At 32.5% G+C, this 24,225-nt stretch overlaps 3 protein-coding genes across 3 annotated transcripts in view; 1 reads left to right on the top strand and 2 right to left on the bottom strand.

Moving 5' to 3' along the window:
* Nucleotides 1–161: 161 nt before the first annotated feature.
* Nucleotides 162–1,349, bottom strand: LOC18054707 (early nodulin-like protein 3). The gene is made up of 2 exons (XM_006452147.2): nt 881–1,349; nt 162–800 (listed from the first exon to the last, which is right to left on the bottom strand). The coding sequence occupies exons 1-2, from the start codon at nt 1,188–1,190 to the stop codon at nt 349–351; spliced, it is 762 nt and encodes a 253-aa protein (XP_006452210.2). The 5' UTR covers nt 1,191–1,349; the 3' UTR covers nt 162–348.
* A 6,519-nt stretch (nt 1,350–7,868) lies between these two features.
* Nucleotides 7,869–15,308, top strand: LOC18054284 (GTPase-activating protein GYP7). Its single transcript, XM_006452144.2, has 12 exons — nt 7,869–8,365; nt 8,998–9,093; nt 9,581–9,684; nt 10,351–10,490; nt 10,576–10,674; nt 11,241–11,363; nt 11,462–11,550; nt 12,565–12,670; nt 13,254–13,351; nt 14,055–14,318; nt 14,727–14,810; nt 15,002–15,308. The coding sequence occupies exons 1-12, from the start codon at nt 8,276–8,278 to the stop codon at nt 15,014–15,016; spliced, it is 1,308 nt and encodes a 435-aa protein (XP_006452207.1). The 5' UTR covers nt 7,869–8,275; the 3' UTR covers nt 15,017–15,308.
* A 288-nt stretch (nt 15,309–15,596) lies between these two features.
* LOC112095734 (receptor-like protein EIX2) overlaps nt 15,597–24,225 on the bottom strand; it is a 9,406-nt gene continuing 777 nt past the window's right edge. The window contains exons 3-4 of the mRNA XM_024177843.1: nt 17,946–18,483; nt 15,597–17,741 (exon numbers count right to left, since the gene is read on the bottom strand). Of these exons, the coding sequence (XP_024033611.1) occupies nt 15,597–17,741; nt 17,946–18,483 (2,683 nt within the window). The remainder of the gene's footprint in view (nt 17,742–17,945; nt 18,484–24,225) is intronic.

Below are 24,225 nucleotides of genomic sequence, written 5' to 3'. Positions count from 1 at the left end.
AAGAAAGTTGTTATTATATTTGCTTGTTATTATGCCACAATGGGAGGTGATTCTAAGTGCAAGTTCATTTGTTCCTCCCAGGTTTTGTGGATATCCAAACAGACAGTACTTTTATGCACAATTCCAAGCATCAGAATAGTAAAAATCAAGAAGCCAATCTTTTATTTTTAAACCCATATGGTTTACAATCCATTTATTCCTTCCATAACATATACACTGCTCGTTACAAACACTGTTATTCTGAAAAATCATTAACAAATATAGAGGCCAAAAAAAAAATTAAAAAAATACAAGAGATCAGACCCAAGTCACCATACAAACTAACCAAATAATCAATCTTCAAGTTCGTTAAAATGCTAGAAGAAGAGATGAAGCAGCAAATGCTCCAATGGTGCTGGCAACATTAACGAATGTGGAAGAAGCAGCGTTAGGCTTTTTATTAGGTTCAGGAGCTGGAGTTGGATTAACCTCAACAGTTCCTTCAGGCGGAGAATATTCACCAGCAGGGGCTGGAGCTGGGACTACATCTGTTGAAGGTGAAGGCGGAGAAGATGGGCTCATTCCGGTTGTTGTGTTTGAGAGGTGGTTGCTTCTGTCAGCCAAGACGATCACCGCTAGCTTTTCGTTGTTGACACAGTTGTCTTTGTTGCCGCTGATGAAGTAGTAAGGCCCGGATTGTTTGAAGGTGAAGACAGTGTGGCCATCGGTGTATCTTGCGACAGGATATTCTGTGCTACAGTTTGTGTAAGCATCTTTGTTCACTTGAAGCACTGAGTCTTGCCCTGATGCATACTTGAACACTGCAGCAGTACTAGAAGCATGAGAAAAGCTGTGTTTCCAAACAAATGAATAGTTACTTGTGATACAAGCATCAACTTACCTATGGAGTCTCCGATTTGAAATCGGTTCTTTTCTGCCCACTGATTGTAATTGAGAGTGGTATTATCAGTAGGAGTGCCCCAGTTGCCCTTGCCTCCAATGAGGAACTCTCTTGCCTCACTCTTTTGCATCAGCAACACGAGACACAAGATTCCCAATGCGCGAATTGCTCCGCATCTGCTGCCAAGATCTAACCTCATCAACATTTTTTGAGCCATTGGAAGAGAGAGCAACAACGAGTGATTCAATGACGGAAGAGGTGTTAAAAATCGAAAGCACTGAAGCCTGAGAGGTGACAAGAATGGTTGCATGAAGAAGGGTTTTTGTAGGCGAAGGCTGGCGTGAACTTTTACAAGCTGTGGCAGAGAAGCTTTTGCAACTTTTGATGATTCTTATTTCTTTCTTTGGGTTTTCTTGGCTTCCAGTGCAAAGCATCTGTGCAAGCTTACAAGCATAGCGTGTTCTCTGGCTCTTTTCGAGTCCTTTATATTAGTTTTTTCTGTGTGTTGGGTATTGTGGATCTATACTTTGCTTCACAACCATTAAGAATATTCATGTCTTGTGCTAAAGGGTTAACGATTATTATGATCCTATAAGGGTTGACATTAACCCTTAGTTCACACATATGGCAGAAACCCCCTTTCAAATTTTAGACATGGATTACTCCCGCCTGTAGATATCTTCATTGGTGTATAAAACAGATTTCCATTTTGTTTAATTTAACACTTAATTATAAAAAAGACAATGTACTAAAACATATCGGTGAGGCTCTTTAAATTTTAAAAATTATTTTGAACACTTTACTCTAAATATCCATCAATTAAATTTAAAAAATTAAACTTTACTTTGTACACTTTTAAATGCCAAAACAGTCCTTATCCTATATATATTTAATAAAACCCACAAAAAGTAACTATTTAAATTAATTATCTTTATCTACTTTGCATTACTCACCAAAACTAAAATAAAATAAAAATAAAAGAATAAGAATAAAATGTTATCAATTTTTTTTTAAATGTTCAAGTACTTATTATTAGTTATCCACATTCAACAAATTCACATAAGGTTTTAATTCATTTTCTTGAACTGAAAAAGAAAAAAAAGGAAATTACAACTTCAAACTCATTTTTCATAATGTGGGACACAGACAAGTTTATTTATTTTTTTGAAACATTGCCAAAAATATTTTGCCCCGAACATTTCTTTCGCTTTATATTGAACAATAAAATAAAATAAAATAATTGTAGTTAAAATCTCCCAAAGTATGGATTTGGCCTTTTGTAAGTATTTGCTCAACTTATTATTGTTAAGATTCTGAAAAAAAAAATCCCATTAAAAAAAAAGATGCTGAAAATAAATTTGTAGTAGGAGAGTCATAAATTAAATAAGCGTGCTAATTATTTGTATTTACTCAATATATATTATCCTCAATAGTAAATTATATCATGAGTATTTTTGTAATAATTATTTTATTAAATTTAGATTGTTAAAGTAATTTTAAGAATGCAAATAGTCTCACCCAAAACATATTTGCTTGTTGTTCAAAGCGAGAAATAAATGCTTCAATATTGCTAATTATTAATTATCAAAATAAAGGAAATACAATCTATATGGGAAGGAATAAGATCCTCTCGTTATCAAATATATATTATACTTTTAAAGATTTTCTACCATATGTATTTTTTATAGTAGTATAGAGGTGGATTCACTATAGGACCACTGGGGGCTCAAGCCCCCACTGGAAAAAATAAAATCTCTATTTTATAAAGAAAAAGTCACATATTTCTAAATAGTCTTGTCAAATTATTAGATAGTCTCATCCTTTAAAATTTAAACTATTATTTTATTAATTACAAAAGTTATACTTTGACTTAAAAATCAAAGCTCACAGTTCAAAATATTTATAATTCCTAATTATAAAATTGTAGGTGCCACATTTCAACTAGAGATTGTGTTAAATCAAAAGAATTATATTCAAGTTTTCAGTTTTTATCTTACTATTATTTAATTTAGCTATCAGTAAATTATTTTTCTACATCTGCCACTGTAGTGTATGGGTAAGATTCTTTATTTTTATTTATTTATTAACTACTAATTAACAGTTAAATAATTTACTCTAACACATAATCATATTCGGAAAGAATCCGAATTAGGTACCGAATTAAGAAATGCTTATTATGCTCAACTTCAAAGTTCCCATATTTGTATAGAAATCAAATCTGATATTATTTCTCTGGAGCCCATATAAGAAACCCCTCAAGTCTAATAATTCATGGCCCCAATGTGCAACCACATTAGCACTTTTTGTTCCCGGCCCAAAAACAAATAAAACAGCTAATAGATATGATAACTAACCAAAGCCATAATTGCACCCACTAATTAACGTGACAACTAAAATCATGGTTCGATGCTTGAAAATAAATTTCAAAAAATCTTTACCATCTATTAAATTTAAAAAATTAATTTTTTACTTTGTACATTCATTAAATAGTAAAAATATCCTCACTTAAACTTTTTAAATTGATAATCTTTTTTTTTATTGTATGCACCTATAAAACTATTCGACACAACCAAACAAAAATTCTTAAAAAATTTTAAATGCATATTTGCAACATTAGAATCATGCCAAAGTATAAAAATACTTTACTAGTTACTAAGTTTTCAAAAATGCATTTTAACTCCTATCAAATTTTAAGTTCTTCTTTTTAATTTTATAATAGATTCATCTATTTAACTAAAACCCAGGGGTTCTTTTCACCAAAAAAAAAAAAAAGGAAAGAAAGAAAGGAATAAGGACATGGAAAAGGATTTTGCTGTGGGATAATAATATTATTAGCAATATATATGTATAACAGTGAAGACTAATCAAATACCGCATAGAAATTTAGATGTTTAAGCATTAATTTTTCTCTCAATTTGCAGAATAACATAATAAATATTAATTGTCAGTGGATTGGTTTTTTCAAAAAAAAAAAAAAAAGTGAATGGATTGTATAGTACATTAATAATTAGATGAGTGTTTAGAGTAATTATATTATATTGACTCATAATATGTCCTTAATAATTATTCACCAGGGGCTGCTCAACTAGGCAAATTGTTTCATGATCTTTTAATTTAATTGAAGCTTATTCAATTACTAATTCTTTACTCAAGTTCCCATCTTTATTACTTGTGACAAACTCATCAAGAACTACTTTTTGAAATTGAACTAACTTCTCTATAATTATATATATATATATTTTTTTTAATATTGCTGAACATTTATTTTCTAATAGATTTTTTTTTTTCAAAACAAGCATACAATTATTCAAGAAAAATAGAAACAAAAGCCTACAAAAACAAGAATATTTTCAAAAAGAATACAAAAAATAAATGACACAAGTAATTAAGAGGAGCATCGAAAGATAAAACATGAAAGTTTGAGATGCTATGAAATTACAAATTAATTTTGATTATATGATTTATGAGCCTTTGAGCAATTACTATTAACTATGAAAATAGGAAAAACCGTTGATTTTTCTTTTTTTCCCCTCCTTAAGTAATGCACATCATCTCCTATTTTAGGAGGAAAATATTCTAATGGATAAGGTAATAAACATAAGCTTTTAATGGGAGAGACTTTGTAGGGATTTTGATGGTTTTTTTAGGAAAAGATAATTATAAAACAACAATAAATTCAAAATTAATATATATATTTATAATTGAGTTAGCTATAATATACAAATTTTTATTTTTTTAAGAATAAAATAATATGTTCAACAAAAATTTAAAGCCTTAATATATAATGGATCCTAACTCCTAAGCAATCACTTAGGTTATTTAAGGGAAGAACTGTTCTTATAATTCACATCAAATGTATTTTTAATAATAAATAAACTTTTTTAAAATAAGAGTGCGTAAAATAATTTTTTTAAGTGCAAATAACCCGTCCCTATATGTATATATATTTTTTTTGAATCACGAGGTGGTTCTGAGTGGGCCTCAACTGTGGGAGGCACCTTTAAGCTTGTACTACAACCTAGACTAATCCCCGCTTACACCGGGTCGGCCCATAAGGGGTAAAGTACTGGACAAAGTGGTGACTCCATACGAGAGTATGACTTGAACCCCTGACATCTCTTAAGGAGTGAGAGTGCCGAACCACTCACACCAATCAATTTTGATCCCCATATGTATATATATTTGTAGGGATCCCTCTAAGTTAGGGATTGCCATATTTGTAGAGATCTACTCAATTCTGATATTGTTTTACGGTTTCTGTGGACATAGAGCATTAAATGAGTGGACCCGAGTGGCATAGTTTGGTGTTTAATAGTTGCTTTTGAGTTTTGACTATTCTTCCCCTTGGCGACATACAAGTCCTTGAGCAATTAATCAACTCCTATACAAGATTGGCCACCAATCAAAATGAGTGGGGGACTGGGGGTTTGATATTCAATGTGCTTGATTCTTCTTGCTAGATTAAATCATTTTTATTGTAGAAAAAGGGAAATTAATCCCAACATGTTAATTTTGACCATCCCTATTAGCTAGTGACATAAGAATGATATGATATTCACTATTCTACACTTCTTTTAATCACAATCTAGTTAGAGTTTTTGTAAGAATATGCTAAATGATCCAAATAGATATACAACTTTTTTAATTACATTTACAAATATATTATAATTACAATAAATTAAAAATTTTCAAGACCCCCACGTCAAGTCTCGCATACCTTATCTAAATAATTGAGCCCATTTATTCGTATCTCTCGATAAAATTTGTGTAAATGTATGATTATACTTCGAGTGTTTGTCATAGAATAGATCAAGTTTTTCTGAGCACTCACTTTATATCTCCAACAACCATATGCAAGTTGAATTTTACAAATTTAAAATCACCATATCCTCCTTGGGAAGGAAGTTGAATGAAACATTGAACAATTCAAAAAAAAAGAAAAGAAAAGGAATTGAAGAGCCGCAGATTTTATAGCAAATGGAGGCATGTTGGACTGATTCATGGGATTATTGAGGAGGTCAAATGTTTAAGCAGACCACAATTCACAGGTATCCCATTTTAGAAAGGCTTTTTGCACCAACCCATTGCCAAGATAAAGATTGAAAATTGGGGAGTAAAAAGTAGAGAACAGGTTGTGTGATCACGAGCTCTTTTCGATCCCATAACTTTCAGTGAGGATTCTTAATTCACCATTAGTTAAAAAGTTAAAACCCGATAATTAACTGCAAAATATAATATAACAGATTAAAAAAATAAACAAATAAAAATTATCCCAAAAAATTACATGCTTGAAGTAAACTGTAAATAGATACAGAATATTGTAAATGCATAGAGACAATCCGGATTCGTTCGTATATTATGCGCCAGTTTTTCTTTTTTACGAAATTTAAAAAGAATTTCTTCATTCACTTCAGAATTCGTCAACAATTTCTCCTTTTTATATATATATGAAATATAAAATTTTGCTGTAATTAACTGAAAATACCGGTGAGATATGCAGAGATCATTTAAGTTAGGATATTAAATGAAGTTGAGAGAGAGAATTTATCCTCAGAGCAAAGACAGAAAGGAGAAGTGTAATTTTTCAATTGTAAATATGAAGAAACTAGAGAGTTATTTACAATAGGCTCCTTAATTTTATGGTTTATAATTATCCTGAGACATATCCTTACAATTGTGCAATATCTACTGTCATATTGACACTGTCTATCTAATGAAGTCAAATACTACTGCAGGGTTTCAGTACCCAGAACTAGATGCACAAATGTCTGTGTACTTGTTTTAGTGCTACACTGGTAAAAAAATTAATATAAAATCTATTTATATTTACAGATGGGAAAAGGGATACTGATACCCCTTTTCTTTAGTTTAAAGAAATGATCACGAAAATTTCGTAATTTTAGAAATAATTAAATATATTCTTTTATAAGATATACAAGTTCTTTTTTAGTATTTCAAAATGGTAATATAAACACTTTTTAAAACATATAAACTTTCCTTTGTATTTATATATGATCATATATGTACGTGGTCTCTAAGATTTGTCCAAAAAAGAGTATGTGTGCCCCAAAATGATTCAGAGTGATTATATCTAAAAACATGACATTTTTATGATCATTTTCTTAAATTAAGGGAGTATTGGTGTCATTTTTCCTAACTGAAGTCATATGTTATGTGATTATAAAATATAATATTTTATGTCATATTTATATTCGAAACCTTTAAAAGTATGAGACATATGGTAACAATGTTATATTTATACATTAGTTTATATATAATATTTGTGCAATAGATTGTAATAAACATTACTCATAAAAGTTAAACTATCACTTTCTACTATCTAGTGAGATTTTTTTTTGAAGGTATGGGAATAGAAAACCTCATCCACTAAACATCAACCATTGCTTTTATTATTATTATTATTACTTTGTTGTATCTATATAAAAATTATTTAAACAATAATAACATGACTTATTTATAACAAACTAAACTTACTCCCTTAAGTAAACTTAAATAAAAATAGTAAATTACAATATCAAAGTACTAAGAAAATGCTAAATATGACTTTAATAAAAATGACAGGTGTGTGTATATATATATATTAAACCATATTTTGTTGTACATTAACAACTTATTTAAATTGATCTCTTACATTCATTGCTAAACATACTAATCTTGAAAGAGGTGATTTTAATTTGAGGATACGAATGAGTGGGTTATGCATTAATTAAGAAAGGTTCTAGCTAATTTAATTTTAATCAACTTGAACTCATAATTTAATGCTTGCGAGCCCGTATAAGAAATTAATTACCACCTCTAATTATATCTAATCAGTACAGGAATATAGTTACAACTTACAAAAGCGGATGATCTCTCATTACCACCCGTTAGCAAAACATAATATAGCAGGGACCTGAATGTAAAATGAGTTGTAATTTTACCCTTATTTATGATTTTGGCAAAAATCGGGGATACGGCTGGTGGCAGAGAAAGAGAGAAACAACCAGGAACGTTAAAAAAACATTAACGCATTGACCGGCCTGCGGTTGTGTTGTGAGATGGCTTTGAGACAGACAGACAAGCTTTACACATCCGCCATAACCAGCACCATCAACAACACCAACTAAGCCTTTACTAATAAAAAAGAAAAAAAGAAAAAAAATTAATGAGAAATACATTGTTTATGTCATTTCTTTAGCTTTGATCAATTCTTGGTTTCTGCCAGCACCTCAACTGGGTCCCCCATATTTGGCATCTGTGAATTTTTCTCTCAAAAGGGTATCTGAAAACATAATTTGATTGATCTTTAGTCGTGGGGATCTGGGTTGAAGGTTCCGGTTTTGCTTTCTGAAAACAGTATTTGTTTGGATATTGTTTGTCTATTTTTCATCATAAATGTGGGGGGCGCCGGCTGAACCTGCTGATTCTTACTACGAGGTCAGGCCTGAGTGCACTGATGTGCCCAAAACTAGATTCAAAATCAAGGTTTGTGCTTTCCTGCTTGTTTATGCTGAAGTTTCAATTTTTTGTTCTTTCCCTTATATTTTCTGGGTAGCAGCAGTTGTTGTTTTGTGAATTATGGAAATGTTGCATTATTTGTTCAGCATGATAGGCTGATTTATGAATTTTAAAAATGTTATTGATAACATTTAAATGTGATGACGAATGCGTGTGTTAATGTTGGATTTCGATTATGTTATGAGAAATGTATCATACATATTGGCCTTCGGGAAATAAGGAATTTGAGCAATATTGAGTTTAATTGGGTTGTAAATTTATGAATTTTGATGATGATATTAAAGGTTTTTTAACCAAAACAAAGATCTTGAGCACATGTTTTTGTACATATTTCTAACAATGTAGTTAAGTTTGTAAGATGATAACCTTAGGCCAGGTATAACAAATTTTTTGAAATTTTAAACCTTCACCAATTTCATTTTCAACCCAAAATTTTGATCAATAAAGATAATTTATTTCAATAGCTGTGCATTATTTATTTATGAGAATTTACTTGCTCACCATGATAGAAAGCATCAGTTTGGTTTTGATTTGATTATCCTTAAATGTACGGCTTTGTTTGAAATTACTAAAGCTTTCAGTTTTTTTGGCTAATGCAGCCTGGGAAAACGCTAAGTGCTAGGAAATGGCAGGCTGCGTTTACTCCAGAAGGACAGCTGGATATAGGAAAGACTCTAAGTCGAATCCATCGTGGGGTAAGTTCATCTTTGTTGTTTAAAAGTTGCTACAAGCTGAGGTTGGACATATTCTGCATGGTAGAATATTAGAAGTTATGCCCAAGTTTGAGCATGCTTAAAGTTATTTGCTTTTGCTTAGAATTACTTTGTATGATTGTTTGGAATGAACTTAGATTTATTTGATAAGTTTGAAATAGATTTGGCGAATCACTTAATGCACCTCAATCATAATGATTGTAACATTGCTTTGTGAATTTTTATCCCTTTTGCCATCAGGAGTCTCACTGCAGTCACTTTTATGGTTGCTGCACCATTATATTATCTTTTCTATTTTAGCAAGGTTACATAAGTTTGCAATTGGCAGAGTTTGCTATATTCATCCCTTTTTTTAAATTTTCCGTAATTTTCTTTGCTCTCATTTACTATTGCCTTTTCCCATTAAATTGTTTTCTGATCAATTTGAGAATGCTGATAACTAACATTCTGCATTGTTTTGTCTCCATAGGGCATCCATCCATCAATTAGAGGAGAAGTTTGGGAATTTCTACTCGGTTGTTATGAGCCTAAGAGTACATTTGATGAACGAGAGGAGATACGGCAACGTCGAAGGTAGTAAATATTTAATATTTTGTACAGATTATAATAATATTAAAAGTTAGTTCATAAATATTTTCTTTGAGATTGTTGGGAACTAAAATTTTGATCAGTGTCACTGTCAAGATGTGATCCTATTTTAGATTTTTAGATATCAAATAACGTATTGGGCATGCAAAGGGTCAAAACTAATTTTTCATTGGCTTGGCTTCTGGCTTTGACAATAATGTATGTCCGGTTAATATGGTGTGCTCGATCTTTTTGTATTATTTTGACGCAAGTATTTCTTCCATTGAAAATTTGATTTCATTGTTAACTCACTGAGTTTGTTGGTCACACTAGGAATAAAAATTATTCCTTCATCAAATCCTTAGATGATCTAACGGTCTTTGCTTATTGTTTGTAAATAGCAAGGAATACCTAATTGTTCAGTTTTCAATAAAGTTTAATTTATGCTTGAAATTCAGATGATGAGCTTTGCTTAATGTTTATACACTTTTGCACTTTAAACACATCTGAATTCTTATCATATATTTAGTTTAGTGTGGCATAATTTTATGAGTTCATCAATTAGAAGGTCCATTTCAATAATCTTTTGGGAGCTGAATAACTAAAATCTTTTCTGCAACCTCACCATAAAGTAGGACTTCATTTGCTAACTGTTATTTCTTTTGTCTTCAGGTTGCAATATTCTGCGTGGAAGGAGGAGTGCCATCAAATCTTTCCTGTTGTTGGAAGTGGCAAATTCATCACTGCCCCTGTAGTCACTGAAGATGGTCAACCCATTCAAGACCCTTTAGTACTTCAAGAAACAAATTCAGGCAAGGAATTGACGTTACATTCTAAAGAAAGTGACTACACTGAAATACAGTGATATTTTATATGTTAATGCCATGCATTCTTCAGGTATAAGTGCTTCTAGTTCAAAAATGGTGAAAGAGCTTCTCAGCCATGGTCCTTTGGACAAGAAAGTTATTCAGTGGATGCTAACACTACATCAAATAGGTTGGTGATGCCTTTGAATTGCATATGCAGACCCATTTATTTTTTTCCACCCCTCAAATTTGCTCCTTTCCTTCTGTCAATTCTCTGTTTCTTATTTTGACTTTAGATTAATATAGCATGTGAAGGATTTGAAATACCCATTATTTCAGCTTCTACCGATTGGTAATAAATGATGAGAATTACCATTTCATGATTGAACTTTTTATACATGCATGATGGTCTTGAGATTGTGGTTTGAATGACTCTTTCACATTTCGAATGAGCATTCCATCTCAAATATCTTATTCCAGCATGAATTTTGAATTCTGGTTTACATTAATGTCCTTCAAGAAGAAAATGGATAGAGATAGAAATCTCTTTTGTAAGTTGTACTAACTTATTATTCCTCTTTTCTATAGTTGAACTCGTTATTCCTTTTTCCTATGGTTGGTGATTCTTTTACTCATGTTAACCATCAAAAGTAAATCTAAATATTTCTTCCCTATTTTTCGTTTATCCTTTTTTTTTTTAATTTTTTTACTAGTTATTATTTCTGACTCATTCTACTTGGATACTGTTTATGCTAGGTCTTGATGTGATTCGCACTGACAGGACATTGGTGTTTTATGAGAAGCAAGAAAACTTGTCGAAACTTTGGGATATTCTAGCTGTTTATGCCTGGGTAGATAGAGATGTTGGCTATTGTCAAGGTGAGTAATTAAACAAAATTCCTTTATTGTTGGGGCCCCACTATCACGTGCATTAAAGTGCTAACTCTGCAGTTGAACTTTGTCATTGTGATGAACAGGAATGAGTGATCTTTGTTCCCCCATGATAATTCTGCTTGAAAATGAAGCTGATGCATTTTGGTGCTTCGAACGTTTGATGCGCAGATTGGTATATATTATTTATTGCATTTTCCATGGAATTCATTGTGTGGCGCAATATTGCATTTTGATTTGGTGTGTAGAATTTTGTTTTATTAAGAGCTACCAACAAGTTAACTTCTTGCTTAACAATATGACATTCTTCATTTATTAATGTTTTAAAAATTGAGGATAAGATAAATTCCATTGCATTGGTAAAATATTTATTTTCATCTCTCTTGAAGTCTCTTTAGGATTCCCTGTCAATAATAGGAACAATGCAAAATATAGCAAGCGCTTTTATTCATTTTAGCCTTTTCCAGCACCTTTCACCTGGAAATTCTTTCCATTTCCATGGCTGCAGAGTTTATGTAGTTTCCCCTTTTGCGATATATAGTTTATTTGAAATTGTAACTAATGAATTCCCATCAATTTCTTTCATTTGTTTGCTTTCATCAATTGATTTCTTGTTCTATGCTTCATATGTTGTTTCTTCTTTTCTCTGATTCTACGTAGCATGTTTTCAATCCGTCTCCATTATACCCAGGGAAATCATATTCTGTCCACTCTTGTGAACTGTTGCACATCATAATTTGCAAGCTTTGTGATACTTGGTGGTGGTTTTACAAATTGTCTTTATCCATGTTCTGGAAACTATGCATTGGCTCTCAATGCTTGCTTGATATTGGTCTTCCTGATTCATCCTTAGTCAAAGTGAATTTGATCCTTTCCTTTTTGTAAAGCCACAAGAGGGAAATGTTTTCTTTTTCTTTAATGAAACAGGAAAATGTGTCAGAATTATCTAAGAAGCATGTTCCTCTAAGTGTCAGATCTCTGTTCTTGAACAACTAGTCTACATGCATAGGAGGGCTTAGGAGGTTTTAATTTTTATTTTCTTTTCGGTGTTGGGAATTAAATGAACCGCGTCTCCATATGATAATTTAGATATATTTTTTTTGTTCTGGTGGCTGTTGTCTTATACTTCTTTTTTTGCAACTCAATATCCAGATTCTTACTCATATTGTTCTTATTTGAAATTCTGAAGCGAGGAAATTTCAGATGCACTGAGAGCTCTGTTGGGGTGGAGACACAACTTAGTAATTTGGCTTCAATTACTCAGGTTATCGATCCAAAACTTCATCAACATTTAGGTATGATCTAGAATATACGTTTTTGCTTGTAATTTTGGGTAATAATATACAGCAAAAATGTCTCAAATAATCTCGCATCTCAGTCAGTGTAAGCCAGTTTACACTTATTCATTAGCAACTCACAAATCTTTGCTTTGTCATTTTAACAAGAAGCTGACAATGAAAGTATGTAGGCTCAAAATTTTTTACCAGTCCTGTGTGCTACTGGGTAGAAAGCCCAAAAATAACTCTTTAAAATGTTTGTTGGCAAAGGCTTTATGTTTTCTGATTCAAAACAAGGGAATTATGTTTGCTTTCTTTTATCCAAAACAATTTTTTGTGCTCCCACACAAAGCAATCCAAACTGTGATGTTTTGTCAAACCAACTCATTTGAATTTTCTTTCTTGAACTTGTGCAGATGCAATCTGTAGGTATTTAGGATTTGTTAATGGTTTAAAAATTCTTTTATTCATGTATAGTAATAGTACATGATATTTTAACTGTCTGTGTTTTTCTTCTGATACTGCATTACACAACTTTCTCCTGCATCTCTGCCTTTTATGTGCCAGAAAGAAACAAGAAATTATGTTTTATTGTACACAGAGACACTGGGCGGAGGTGACTATCTCTTTGCGTTCAGAATGCTTATGGTCTTGTTCCGTAGAGAATTTTCATTTTGTGACTCATTATATCTCTGGGAGGTATGGTTTACCTTTTCCAATGCCATCTTTTTTCTTTTTTTTTTTGTTTTCTTTTTTTGACTTTATTGAATTGAGAAAGTTCAGGTGCTTTCTAGACTTCTCAATACCTTTCTTTTAACGCCTTAAATGTGAATTCCAATTTTCACAAAATTCAGTGATAAGTTTTTCAGTTTGTCTTCCCTTTTTGTTATTTCTGATTCAAGTAATTAAAAATTGGAAAAAAGAAGAATAGTTCTAGTACAATTAATTTTATAGCATGAATGAGGTTTGTACCTAGGGGTCTATACCATAGTTTTCCCTACATGATTCATATCCCAGGACTTGGATTACAATCCCTTCCATGACTATTAAACAAATGAAACGAAAGGCCTATGGCGGTAAGTTTCTCAAGTGCGCAGAGGAAAAATAATGGATCGTGCTAATATCTAATCACGTTGCTCACTTATGTGGCTGAAGAATGGCCAGTCAGTATGATTTGCATTTGATGCCCTCCCAACACAGGGTAATTAAGGAATCTATGTGGATGTGGAGATGTATAATGGGTTGAATAGAAACTCTACATGCTTAGTTTTGTTTTATGCTTTTCTCTGAACTTGCATTCTTAGTTTAATGCTTTTTTGTTATGCTTCTCTTTTCCTCCATGCGAAGGTGAATTTTGATTATCATAATTGCTGTTTTCTGTGGTTGTTTCAACTTTTAACAGATGATGTGGGCCCTAGAATATGATCCCCACTTGTTCTATCTGTATGAAGAAGCTGAATCAGCTGCTAGTACTAAATCTGAGGGATCTAAAGCAAAAGCAAAATCAATTCGTCAGTGTGGGAAGTATGAGAGAGAAAATATGAAAAATGGAGCAAAGACTTCAGAAGCTCCCCTTCCCATTTCTGTGTTTCTTGTTGCCAGTGTCTTAAAAGATAAGAGCTCAAAGCTGCTGCAAGAAGCTCGCGGCCTGGACGATGTTGTTAAGGTCAGCTTGATCAGTCATCAACTTACGTACTTTATAAACGTTCAATCCACATTCGTGGACTATAAGAGTCAAGTAGAGAACACAATAAACGCATATAAGAAAAAAGAATAGCTTAGAAGTTGTGCATGAAGAGAATTGTTCTTGAACATAACAGAAGTTCTCGTCAAATAAAAGAAAATTTTCTTAATGAAGAGGAGTTACTTTGGGAAATTTTCTTAATGAAGAGAAGTTGTTGGGTGATATAGATGCTGGCAATACCATTAAATGACATTCACTAGGAAAAAAATCACTGCATTGCCATGAAAGCACCCCGGGAAATTTGATTTGGCTATAGACCATCCTGTCTTTCATCTCATTCTTTAATTTTTCTTTTCTATTTCCAATTTTGTTTCTTTTTAACCTTTTCAGATATTGAATGACATGACTGGAAATTTGGACGCCAAAAAAGCTTGCATTGGGGCTATGAAACTTCACAAGAAATATTTAAAAAAGGTTTGTTTTTAAATTGAATAGGTTTTAATCTCAACGTTGTATTGAAAATATTCCATAAAACGAAAAATAGAAAGAAATATATGTCAAGATTGCATAATAGAGAATAGTTGAACCTTCTTCTGTTGCTTGTTAATCTAGAAAGCATTTCCATTTCACTCTAAAAGTTTGCCGTTTCCTATTTGTTACTGCAGGCCAAACAGACGTAGCATATTGTGCATAGAATAGCTTCTTAGTTAATCGATAAGCGGCTTAAAAATGATGCCACATGATTATAATATACGCTCCAGGAACTTTGGATCAGAGACTGCAGAATGGAATGATTATTCCAGCAAGCAGGGCACCTCGGCAAGAACTTCTTGTGCCTGAAATCAATCTCTCATCAACTGTATATGCAAAACTTTTTCTTTTTCCTTTTCTGAAGATCTTAATACGAATCAACATTTTGATACCATCGTTGTGATTTATGATCACTTTTAATCTAAGATCATTGAGCTTGTACGTTGAGTGTACCGTCCATAAAATATATTTCTTTACTTTCCATTTATCGGGAGTAATTTTGTCGAGTTGGAAAGGTCTCTCATATTTCAAATATCATCCTGTTTATTTTAAAAAATTTCGCATTAGTTTTCCCTTAGCACAAATAAATAAAAGGCAATTCGTTTATTTCGAGTAATAATTTTTTATTTACAACCAAGCAAAAAAAAGAAAAAAAAAAGTAACAACATAAGTAATACTTTATTTCATGAACATGGTGCCTTAAGCAACATACTCCAAAACAAAGAAAATCTAGCAACATTTTCTTACAACAGAAGCAAGATTATTTCTCTCCCCAAGGCGATCCAGGAAATGACAGTATCTGTACCTCCATCTTCTATTGAAAATCAAAGGGCCTATAAAACACCAGAATCCCACCACAAATCCAAGTGCCGTGCTTACATACAACCAGTAGTCCACTCCATCTTCGTCTTCATCTCCATTTTTATCTTCTGGAATTGGAACATTCTCATTACAATTCTTAGGAAGAGGAGCTCCACAGAGATCATTGCCGGCGAAGCTAGATGCATTGAAGCTTTGCAGTTGAGTACTTAAAGGAATTTTCCCAGTCAAGTTGTTATTGGACAAGTTCAAATGATTCAAGAACGTCAAGCTTGACATGCTCTGAGGAATTTCACCCGAAAGTTGGTTTACAGAAAAATCAACAGACTCCAATGCCCTCATGGTACCAATACTTTCAGGAATTCTTCCCGTGAAAGTGTTGAAAGAAAAATTTATTGACTGCAATGCTTTAAGATTTGTCACTTCTGAATTAATCTCTCCCGAGAAATTATTCCTGGAAATATCTAGCAGACTTACCAAAGGGAGAATCTTACCATACTCAACCACTTCCCCTTTGCTCACAACTAATGCCTTCTCCGTAATTGTTAAATCTATATCTAGGGGAAAAGGTAGATATTGCACAACAACACTGCCTGTAAAAGACTTCACTGTCACCATGCCGGTGAGATTGCTAATACACTTTGGTATGGCTCCGGAGAGATTGTTGTCAGCAAGGTCTAAGATCTGTAGGAAAGCTAGATCACATATTGTCTTCGGTAGAGGGCCGTGAAACTGGTTGGAACGAAGGATGAGAACAAGCATTCTTGAAAATCTTTCTCCAAACCATGTTGGAATATTGCCAACAAACTCGTTTTCATCAACATCAAGTGACGCTAATGCTGTACAATTTTTAAGAGAAATGGGTATCTTCCCAGAGAGTCTGTTTTTACGAAGGTACAACCAAACGAGAGAAGTTATACTACCCAATGAGTTTGGAAGATTACCAGAAAATTTGTTGTTACTTAGTTTAAGTACCTTCAAATTTTGATAACTCATCCAACAATCAGGTATTTCACCTTGTAAATAATTGTCTGTCAGCTTAAGACCCTCTAAGCTCTTTGTCTCATTGACTCTGTAACACAAGAAATGAGAAATTGATCCGGAAAATGAGTTATTAGAAAAATCTAAATAAACTAGGTTGGATGATACAAGGGGTAATGGACCAGACATATTATTCGAATTCACGCTAAGAAACAGAAGTTGAGTATTCTTGGTTAGATTACTAATCTTCCCGTGAAATTGGTTAAGGCCGACATCCAAAAACTTTAACTGGGAAGCAGATTTCAAAAATCTAATGGGAAAAATATCTGAAATTCTTGAGTTGAGTAAATTGAGATACTGTAAATGCTTTTGTGAATGAAGCCATTGGGGAAATCGCGACCCTACATAACAATTATGCAATCCTAATGCAACAAGTTGGAAAGGAGGAATCCAATCATGCTTCACTTCAAACGTTAATTGGTTTCCACCTACTCTGAACCATGACAGTTTTGTCAGATTGGCAAAGTGAAATTCAGAAAGTGTTCCGTTTAACTTATTATCATATATCTGTAGTTCTCTCAAGGTTGAGAGTTGACCAAATGACTCTGGAATAAGACCAACAATTGAATTATTAGCAAGATTAAGAGTGACAAGATTTCTAAATTGGCCAAGCTGATCAGTCAAATGACCATATATTGAACTACTCCGCATATCTAAACTCTCTAGTCCATTAGAAACACATCCCGAGAAAATATCTAAAATCTCAGAAATTTCTTGGCTCAAATGGACACCCCGAAGATTGACTGACTTTAAATTACAAAAATTTGCCATGGACCTTGGAATTCTCCCTTGAAGACCAATATTGATTGAGAGATCAAGCCAACTGACAGAAGTCAGGTTTCCTATAGCATCTGAAATTGTACCTTGCAAGCTATTGTTGCGAAGATTAAGGCACTCAAGTGGGCTAAATTTATACAACCAGTCGGGAATTGAAGAGTTGAAGTGGTTGGAATCTAAATCCAGATGCTTAAGAGAAGTCAAGTTTTGAAGTCCCCTAGGGATTGGACCTTGAAGATTATTAAAACCTAGATCAAGGAAGACTAAACGACTGAGACCAAAAACCCAACTAGGAATGAAAGAGTTATCCAATTGGTTGTCGGAAAGGTCAAGGACTGTGAGAGATGAAGAATTTGCACTGGCTAATGTGGGGAAGTGATGGAGGCTACAATTTGACAATCTTAATTCTAACAAAGAAGGGAGTGTGTTTGTTGCCATCAGCCAATCAGAGGCTTTGCTGAGATTCACAGAACGCAAATCAAGGTGTTCCAAGAAAGAAAGGCCAGAGAGCCACCAAACATTATCAACATATAAATAATTCGAACTGAGGTCAAGAAACTGTAGATCGGAGAGATTTCCAAGTTGGGGAGGTATCATTCCTACAAATTGAGTGTCTGAGAGATTGAGATACCTTAGATTCCGCATAGAACCAATAAATCTAGGAATTTGAACCCCTTGAAAATCATTAGAGCTCAAGTCCAGGTAACTCAAATGCTTTAAATCAAGCAAAGCAGGATTTACCTTACCAACCAGCATTGATCTTGGATTAGAAGTGGAAGGATTTCGAAGATTAAGCTCAAGGATGTGGCCTGTCACGTTGCCACAGGCAACGCCAGCCCATGTGCAACAGTCTCCGTCACCAGTCCAAGAGGCAAGCCGATTGGAAGGGTCCTGGAGATCTTGCTTGAACCTTAAAAGTGCTCTTCTCTCAGTTTCAAGGCAACCCACATGATAAGAACTTCCTCTGAAGAAGCTAATACTAATGACAAGTAATTCTAGGAGAAGGCAGGCAAAAACAAGGATACCACTCATGTTTGGTTTGATTGCTATTTGCAGTAGCAAAGGAAATGTGTGCATGAGAAATATGTTATCAACGGCATTGCTATTTATAATGGATTGCGTAATTACTATTTGAATTTACCATGCCAATAGAGTCTTGCAGATCTTTCAGCAATTATTTCAGCATCTGTTTGATAGTGGGCCACATAAATATCTTCCGCAAAATTCAATTTTAATGACATCCTACTTTCTGTGGAAATGGCTTAATAAAGTAGTCAGTTACGTAAGGGTGGGATTATTTGGATTTTGAACCCGCCAACTTTTTCTCTAAACCTTCTATTTAATATCAATCAACGATTTAACACCTTGTTTCTTCCTTGTATTGTCGCTCGTGCTTTGGAATTAGGGGATTCTGTTTCATGTGAGCCATTACAACCCGTGGGAAGTAATTTGGAGCATTTGAATTTAGGTTATGTTGCTTGGCAGCCACATGATTTGGACTGGTTCAATCTTAACACTGATTCTTCGATGGTTGTTCAACATGGAATTGTGGCTTATGGTGCAGTGGTATGAAATAATAAGGGTTCGGTTATGATGGCCGGGGGTGATGTTGGAGTCTATTTTGATGATGTCAATATTCCTGAGGCAGAAGCCTCACGCTTTGGTTTGTGAATTGCGAGTGAGATTGGTTTATCTCTCTTGATAGTAAAGTCGAATTCGTTGCGTATCACCCAATTTGTTTTAGGACATCGAAGTATATGTACTGAGCTGTTTTCAATCGTCACTGAAGTGCAATTGTTGCTATTAATAAAGCAGAATTTCAGGTTATGACATATTTCAAAGACTTGTAATCAACAGCGCATGCGTTGACCAAATTTGTACTTTGTTATTGTGATTTGCTTGCAGAGGTGGAAGAATTTCCACCACATCTAACTTGTTATCTTTGACTTACTATTATCCTGAAATGAAGAGTTTAGCCATGAAAACTGCACAAATCCTTTGGGTTAAATATTTGTTCTTAAACAACAAATCTAAAACGAGCAAAAAAAAAAAATAAATGTAATACAAAGAAAGAAATAGAGTTTGATTTGATAATAAAAACAAAAAAGGATCAGCGGCTAAAAGAATGGAACTAAGATTTTAGGTTGCATAACACGGTAGTAGAGGGATAAAATACAAATCTTGAAGTAAAGAGAGGAAATGAGTGGAGGATAATTTTAAGATTTTGGAATTTTTAATTTTTAATACTTGATATTTTTTTTCGATGGGTGTAGAGGAGAATTTGGTAAGTTTAAATAGTCCATCCATTAAATAAAAAGGAGAATATATATCTTAAAAAGAAAAAATAAAGAGGAGAACATAAGGCCATTATTTTGCTGATGCCGAAAATCGAACATTATAGGATATAGATTCATATCTGGCTCAAGACATACGACTAAATTCATTCAAAGAAATAACCCAATACCAAGGAACTTGAACATATAAGCCTTAGGATCGCTGGTCGTTTTGTTCATAGTTAAGTACCAATTAATATTCTTCAGCAAATTCTCTCAAATATATCAATTTTATTTCGAACATGGGTGTGATTGGCAAATTAAAACAGTGTTCTGACGTATGAAAGTAAAAAACTTTTATATGCATCATGGTAATTTTAAACTTTTATATGTAAACAAACCTTAATATTTCTTAAACAGTTTAAAACTTTTATCAAATTGAAATATTACTTATACACTTTAAATGAAACTAAATTAATATATTTTTAAAAGTTACATATGAATCTTTTAATTCTTAACTTATATTTACTATTATTCTTTTAAAGATGTGAGACATGCAACAAAAATATGACATTAAAAAATCTGTACAAATAGAATTTGGTATATATTTGTACCAATACTCACGAATAATGGTTTCGTTTTTATACTGTAAAAATGTTCACGTCTGCGAAATGGTATCAGATAAGGACATCGATATTGAAATTTTATTAACAAGGCCGATGTCCTGTATTAAACAATTTCAATATATTATCCTCTATTAAACAATTTCAATATATATATCTTATTCAGCGATTCAACATCCATTTGACATTTTTAATTTGGAAAAAGTTTACCATAATCTCAATTTTCTGCATAATCCAATTTCCACAGGTCCCACAGAGTGACCTGCTAGTCTGCTACTTGCGGAAGGTGTCTTTAATGTTTCGTATAGATAGTAATGACTCATGCTTAGTATAATATTAGATTGAATTATGTTAAATTAACTTTAAATGAAGTTAAATAGTATTTAAGTTGATATTTGAATATAAATATCAACTATGAATAGATATTTAATAAGATAAATTATAATTAATCTGAATAATAATAAAAATTAAATGTATATTAAATTAGTTATTAGATAGTAATGATTATAATAAGCAAATATTTTTTTTTTCAAATTATTCGTTATTTCATATGAGATAAATGATTCATATTAAATAAAACTATTTAAATAGTAAATTAATTAATAATGATAAACAAATAAATAATTTTTAAGTTATAAGTAAAAATAATGTAATAAATTATGGAAAATGTCATGAAAGGACAAAGATTTTTCTTTTCATTTTCTATCCCAACTAAACCCTTACGAAAATTTGGATTACTAATCCTATAACTTTAGGACTAAAATTTAAATCTAATCTACTGGTCCAATCCAAGTGAGCATGTTGAGTCAATTTTTTTTTTTAATACAAATTAGTCAAATTCTATACTTACATCTCGTTTGAAACGTTTGAAACAACTGCATTTAAGTAGAATAGCTACCTCCTAAACTATTGGTTTGGTGTAGTTACGCTATGGCAACACAATTATACCAAACGGTGTCTTAATCTTGAACCACGTATGCAGGGGTGTAAAATCAACTCAAATAGGCCTCATGTTTGTTTGCGGGATTGACCCCCCTTTTTTTTTTCTTTTGTTAATTCAGCCCTTTTGTCAAAAATTAGAAATTGAAAAATTTTAAGTGAAAGCCAAACATTTAGCCAATTAAATTTGAACTGACTAGTCAACACGGCCAAATTAAATGTAATATTTTCAAAGAAATGGACCCAAGGCACAACATAGGTCTGCCAATGATTACTCTTGCATTGTCAGTCATATTCTGCATTGATTCAATTCTAGTCCTTAGAAAGACTAGTAGATAGACAGTTGTACAATATTTGTAGAACAAAAATATTTAAGCCTAAAGTTAATTAAAAATATCAGATAATATGAAAAATATTGATAAGGATGGAATTACAAAAAATCAAAATACTAGGTAAAAAGTCGTTTCCTTTAATTTTGTGGGTTATGACCGCCATTGAAGTGAAGAGAGAGAGGAATTCAGTGGGTTATACATATCATAGCCTCAGTTCTACTTGCCTGGGGAATGGTGCCAAAACATTATCCGTGTTCAAAAGAAAAAAAAATCAGAACATTTGTAAGTTTCAGTAACTGTAACTTCGCCTGACCCATGAAAACATTGTACTTTTTAATTTGCTAAAAAAAATTCGTGCCATGGCTTTTTTACAGGAGTCGTGAAATACACTTGTATTTGATCTTCTCCTTTAACTTTCTACTCTCCCTTTTTATTAGTGAAATATTTTCGTAAAATACATCTTTAGTTATGAACATAGACTGAAAAGTTGAACCATGTATATTGAGTGGCCTATATAACTATTGGTATTCTTTTTTCCCCTCAATTTCACTTTAGTGTCCGCAAATTTTTATTCTCTTTTACTAAATTGAACCAATTTGTGTTAGGTTCATAAGATTTAAAAAGATTAACATATTTGTAAGCTCTGTTCCGGACATAGACACTTGGTATTTCAAATATACAATTGTCTAATTAAGCAAAGATTATGAATCCAACGTCTTAAGTCTGCTCAAGATTACAGTGCCATGAAGACCACCACAGAGGATCAGCTCAATTGCAGGCACGCAGATGCGGATTGATGGTATGGATTGCCATGCACCTCACCTCAGGTGTTTACTTAACGAGCTGATTGTGAACAATTAGTTGAGAAATTGGTTAGACAGTTGATGACGTGTAAACCAAGACAATTAACTTGTATATCAAGTCAGTTGCTCTTCATTTTGTAGATAGCTGTGATTTATAATTCTCATTTTCACTCGAATCTCGTATACTTTCTTAGCAACCAAACACCACCAGTATCTGTTAATTCGTTTATTTTAACTTAGAGACTATATTATGGCTAGTTTTCATGTTCGCAAATTTAATAAAAAATCTGTAATGCCCGAAAGATTTGTCCGAACTGATGTCCGAACAGGCACAAGCCAAAACGACATCTTAGTTTATACATTGTGAAAATAATTTTAGGTTGACAACAAGCTAATGAGAAAGAACTCCAAGCACAAGACCAAGCTCTAAATAACTCGCGTCCAGGGGGTGTAAATCTACCTAAATGGGCCTCATTTGTTTTTTTTTTTTTTAAAGAAAAAAAGGGCCTCATGTTTGTTTGCCGGATTAGCCTTCTAATATCAGATTTACGAATCGAAATTGAAAAATTCCAATTGAAAGCCAAGGCTGGATATAGTTAATTTGAAGTTCAATTAAACAAGAACAAAACCATTCGACAACGTTTTCAAATTTCGTATGTTAATGATCTCATTCATTAATTTCGATTTTCGCTTACCATTGTTGTTTCTTTTACAGCTTTTTAGATATTGAATCACCTGACTGGAAATTTGGATGCCAAAAATGGTTTGCACTGTGGCTACTAATGGCAATGGGGAGGAGAGGACAGGGGATCGAAATCCCCGTATTGATTTCTGACACTCCACCCCCATACTCTCCTCATCCCTTTTAAAATTACTTGAAGGAAGGTCATGGAATCCCCAAATAATAAAAAGTAGACCTCAAGAATACCCTACTCTCGCATATTAGATACTTTTATTTTATGAACTTGATTTAGTCATAATAAAGTAAAAATATAAAATCATATTATCAACGCAAAAATATCAAAATAAACTCTAAAGTACTTAAAATCATTTCTATCAAATTAAGTCAATGCATCAAAATTACAAGATAATTTATAAAATTAAGCAAAAGTAAAGCTTAAAAGATGAACACATCCATAAAAGTTATGTAGTATGAATCATCAACAAAATTTTCTTCATCAGACTTCAAATCTTTATGTTAGCTGTTATTTATATTATTTTTTAAATAAATTTATGATATTGTTATTTGCATCCATATTGTTACAATTTAAATTTTAAATGTATTTACTAAAAAAATTAGAAGAAGAAATAAAATAATAATTCTAATAAAAAAATATAAATGAGGAAATGGGGAGGGTTGAGATTTCATCAAATTCCCGTCCCTTACTCGAATAAGAAATTTAGTATAAAATTATTTTGTACATTTTTCGAATGAAAAAAAAAAAAATTCTGAAGACCTCAGTCCCTGTGGGAATTTCTGTTATCTGTTACCAAGCCTTTGAAAATTATCACAGTAAATATTTAAAAAGCTATGCTCTTTACCTGAATAGTTGTGATTCTCAATTTTGCTTTGCAAAAATATTCCATTAAACAAAAAAAAAAAAAGGGAGAGAAGTATGTGTCAAGATTGCATAATAGGGAATAGGCGAGCCCTCCCCTGTTCTAGTGTTGCTTCCCCCCTTTGTTTTATTTTTCTCCTAGATCTTGGTACGAATCAACATTTTGATGCCAATGTTGTGATTTATTATCAC

The sequence above is a fragment of the Citrus clementina genome, unplaced genomic scaffold (genome assembly GCF_000493195.1).
Source record: "Citrus clementina cultivar Clemenules unplaced genomic scaffold, Citrus_clementina_v1.0 scaffold_1, whole genome shotgun sequence".
Classification (NCBI taxonomy): domain Eukaryota; kingdom Viridiplantae; phylum Streptophyta; class Magnoliopsida; order Sapindales; family Rutaceae; genus Citrus; species Citrus x clementina.
This window is presented reverse-complemented; position numbering and strand designations above follow the sequence as displayed.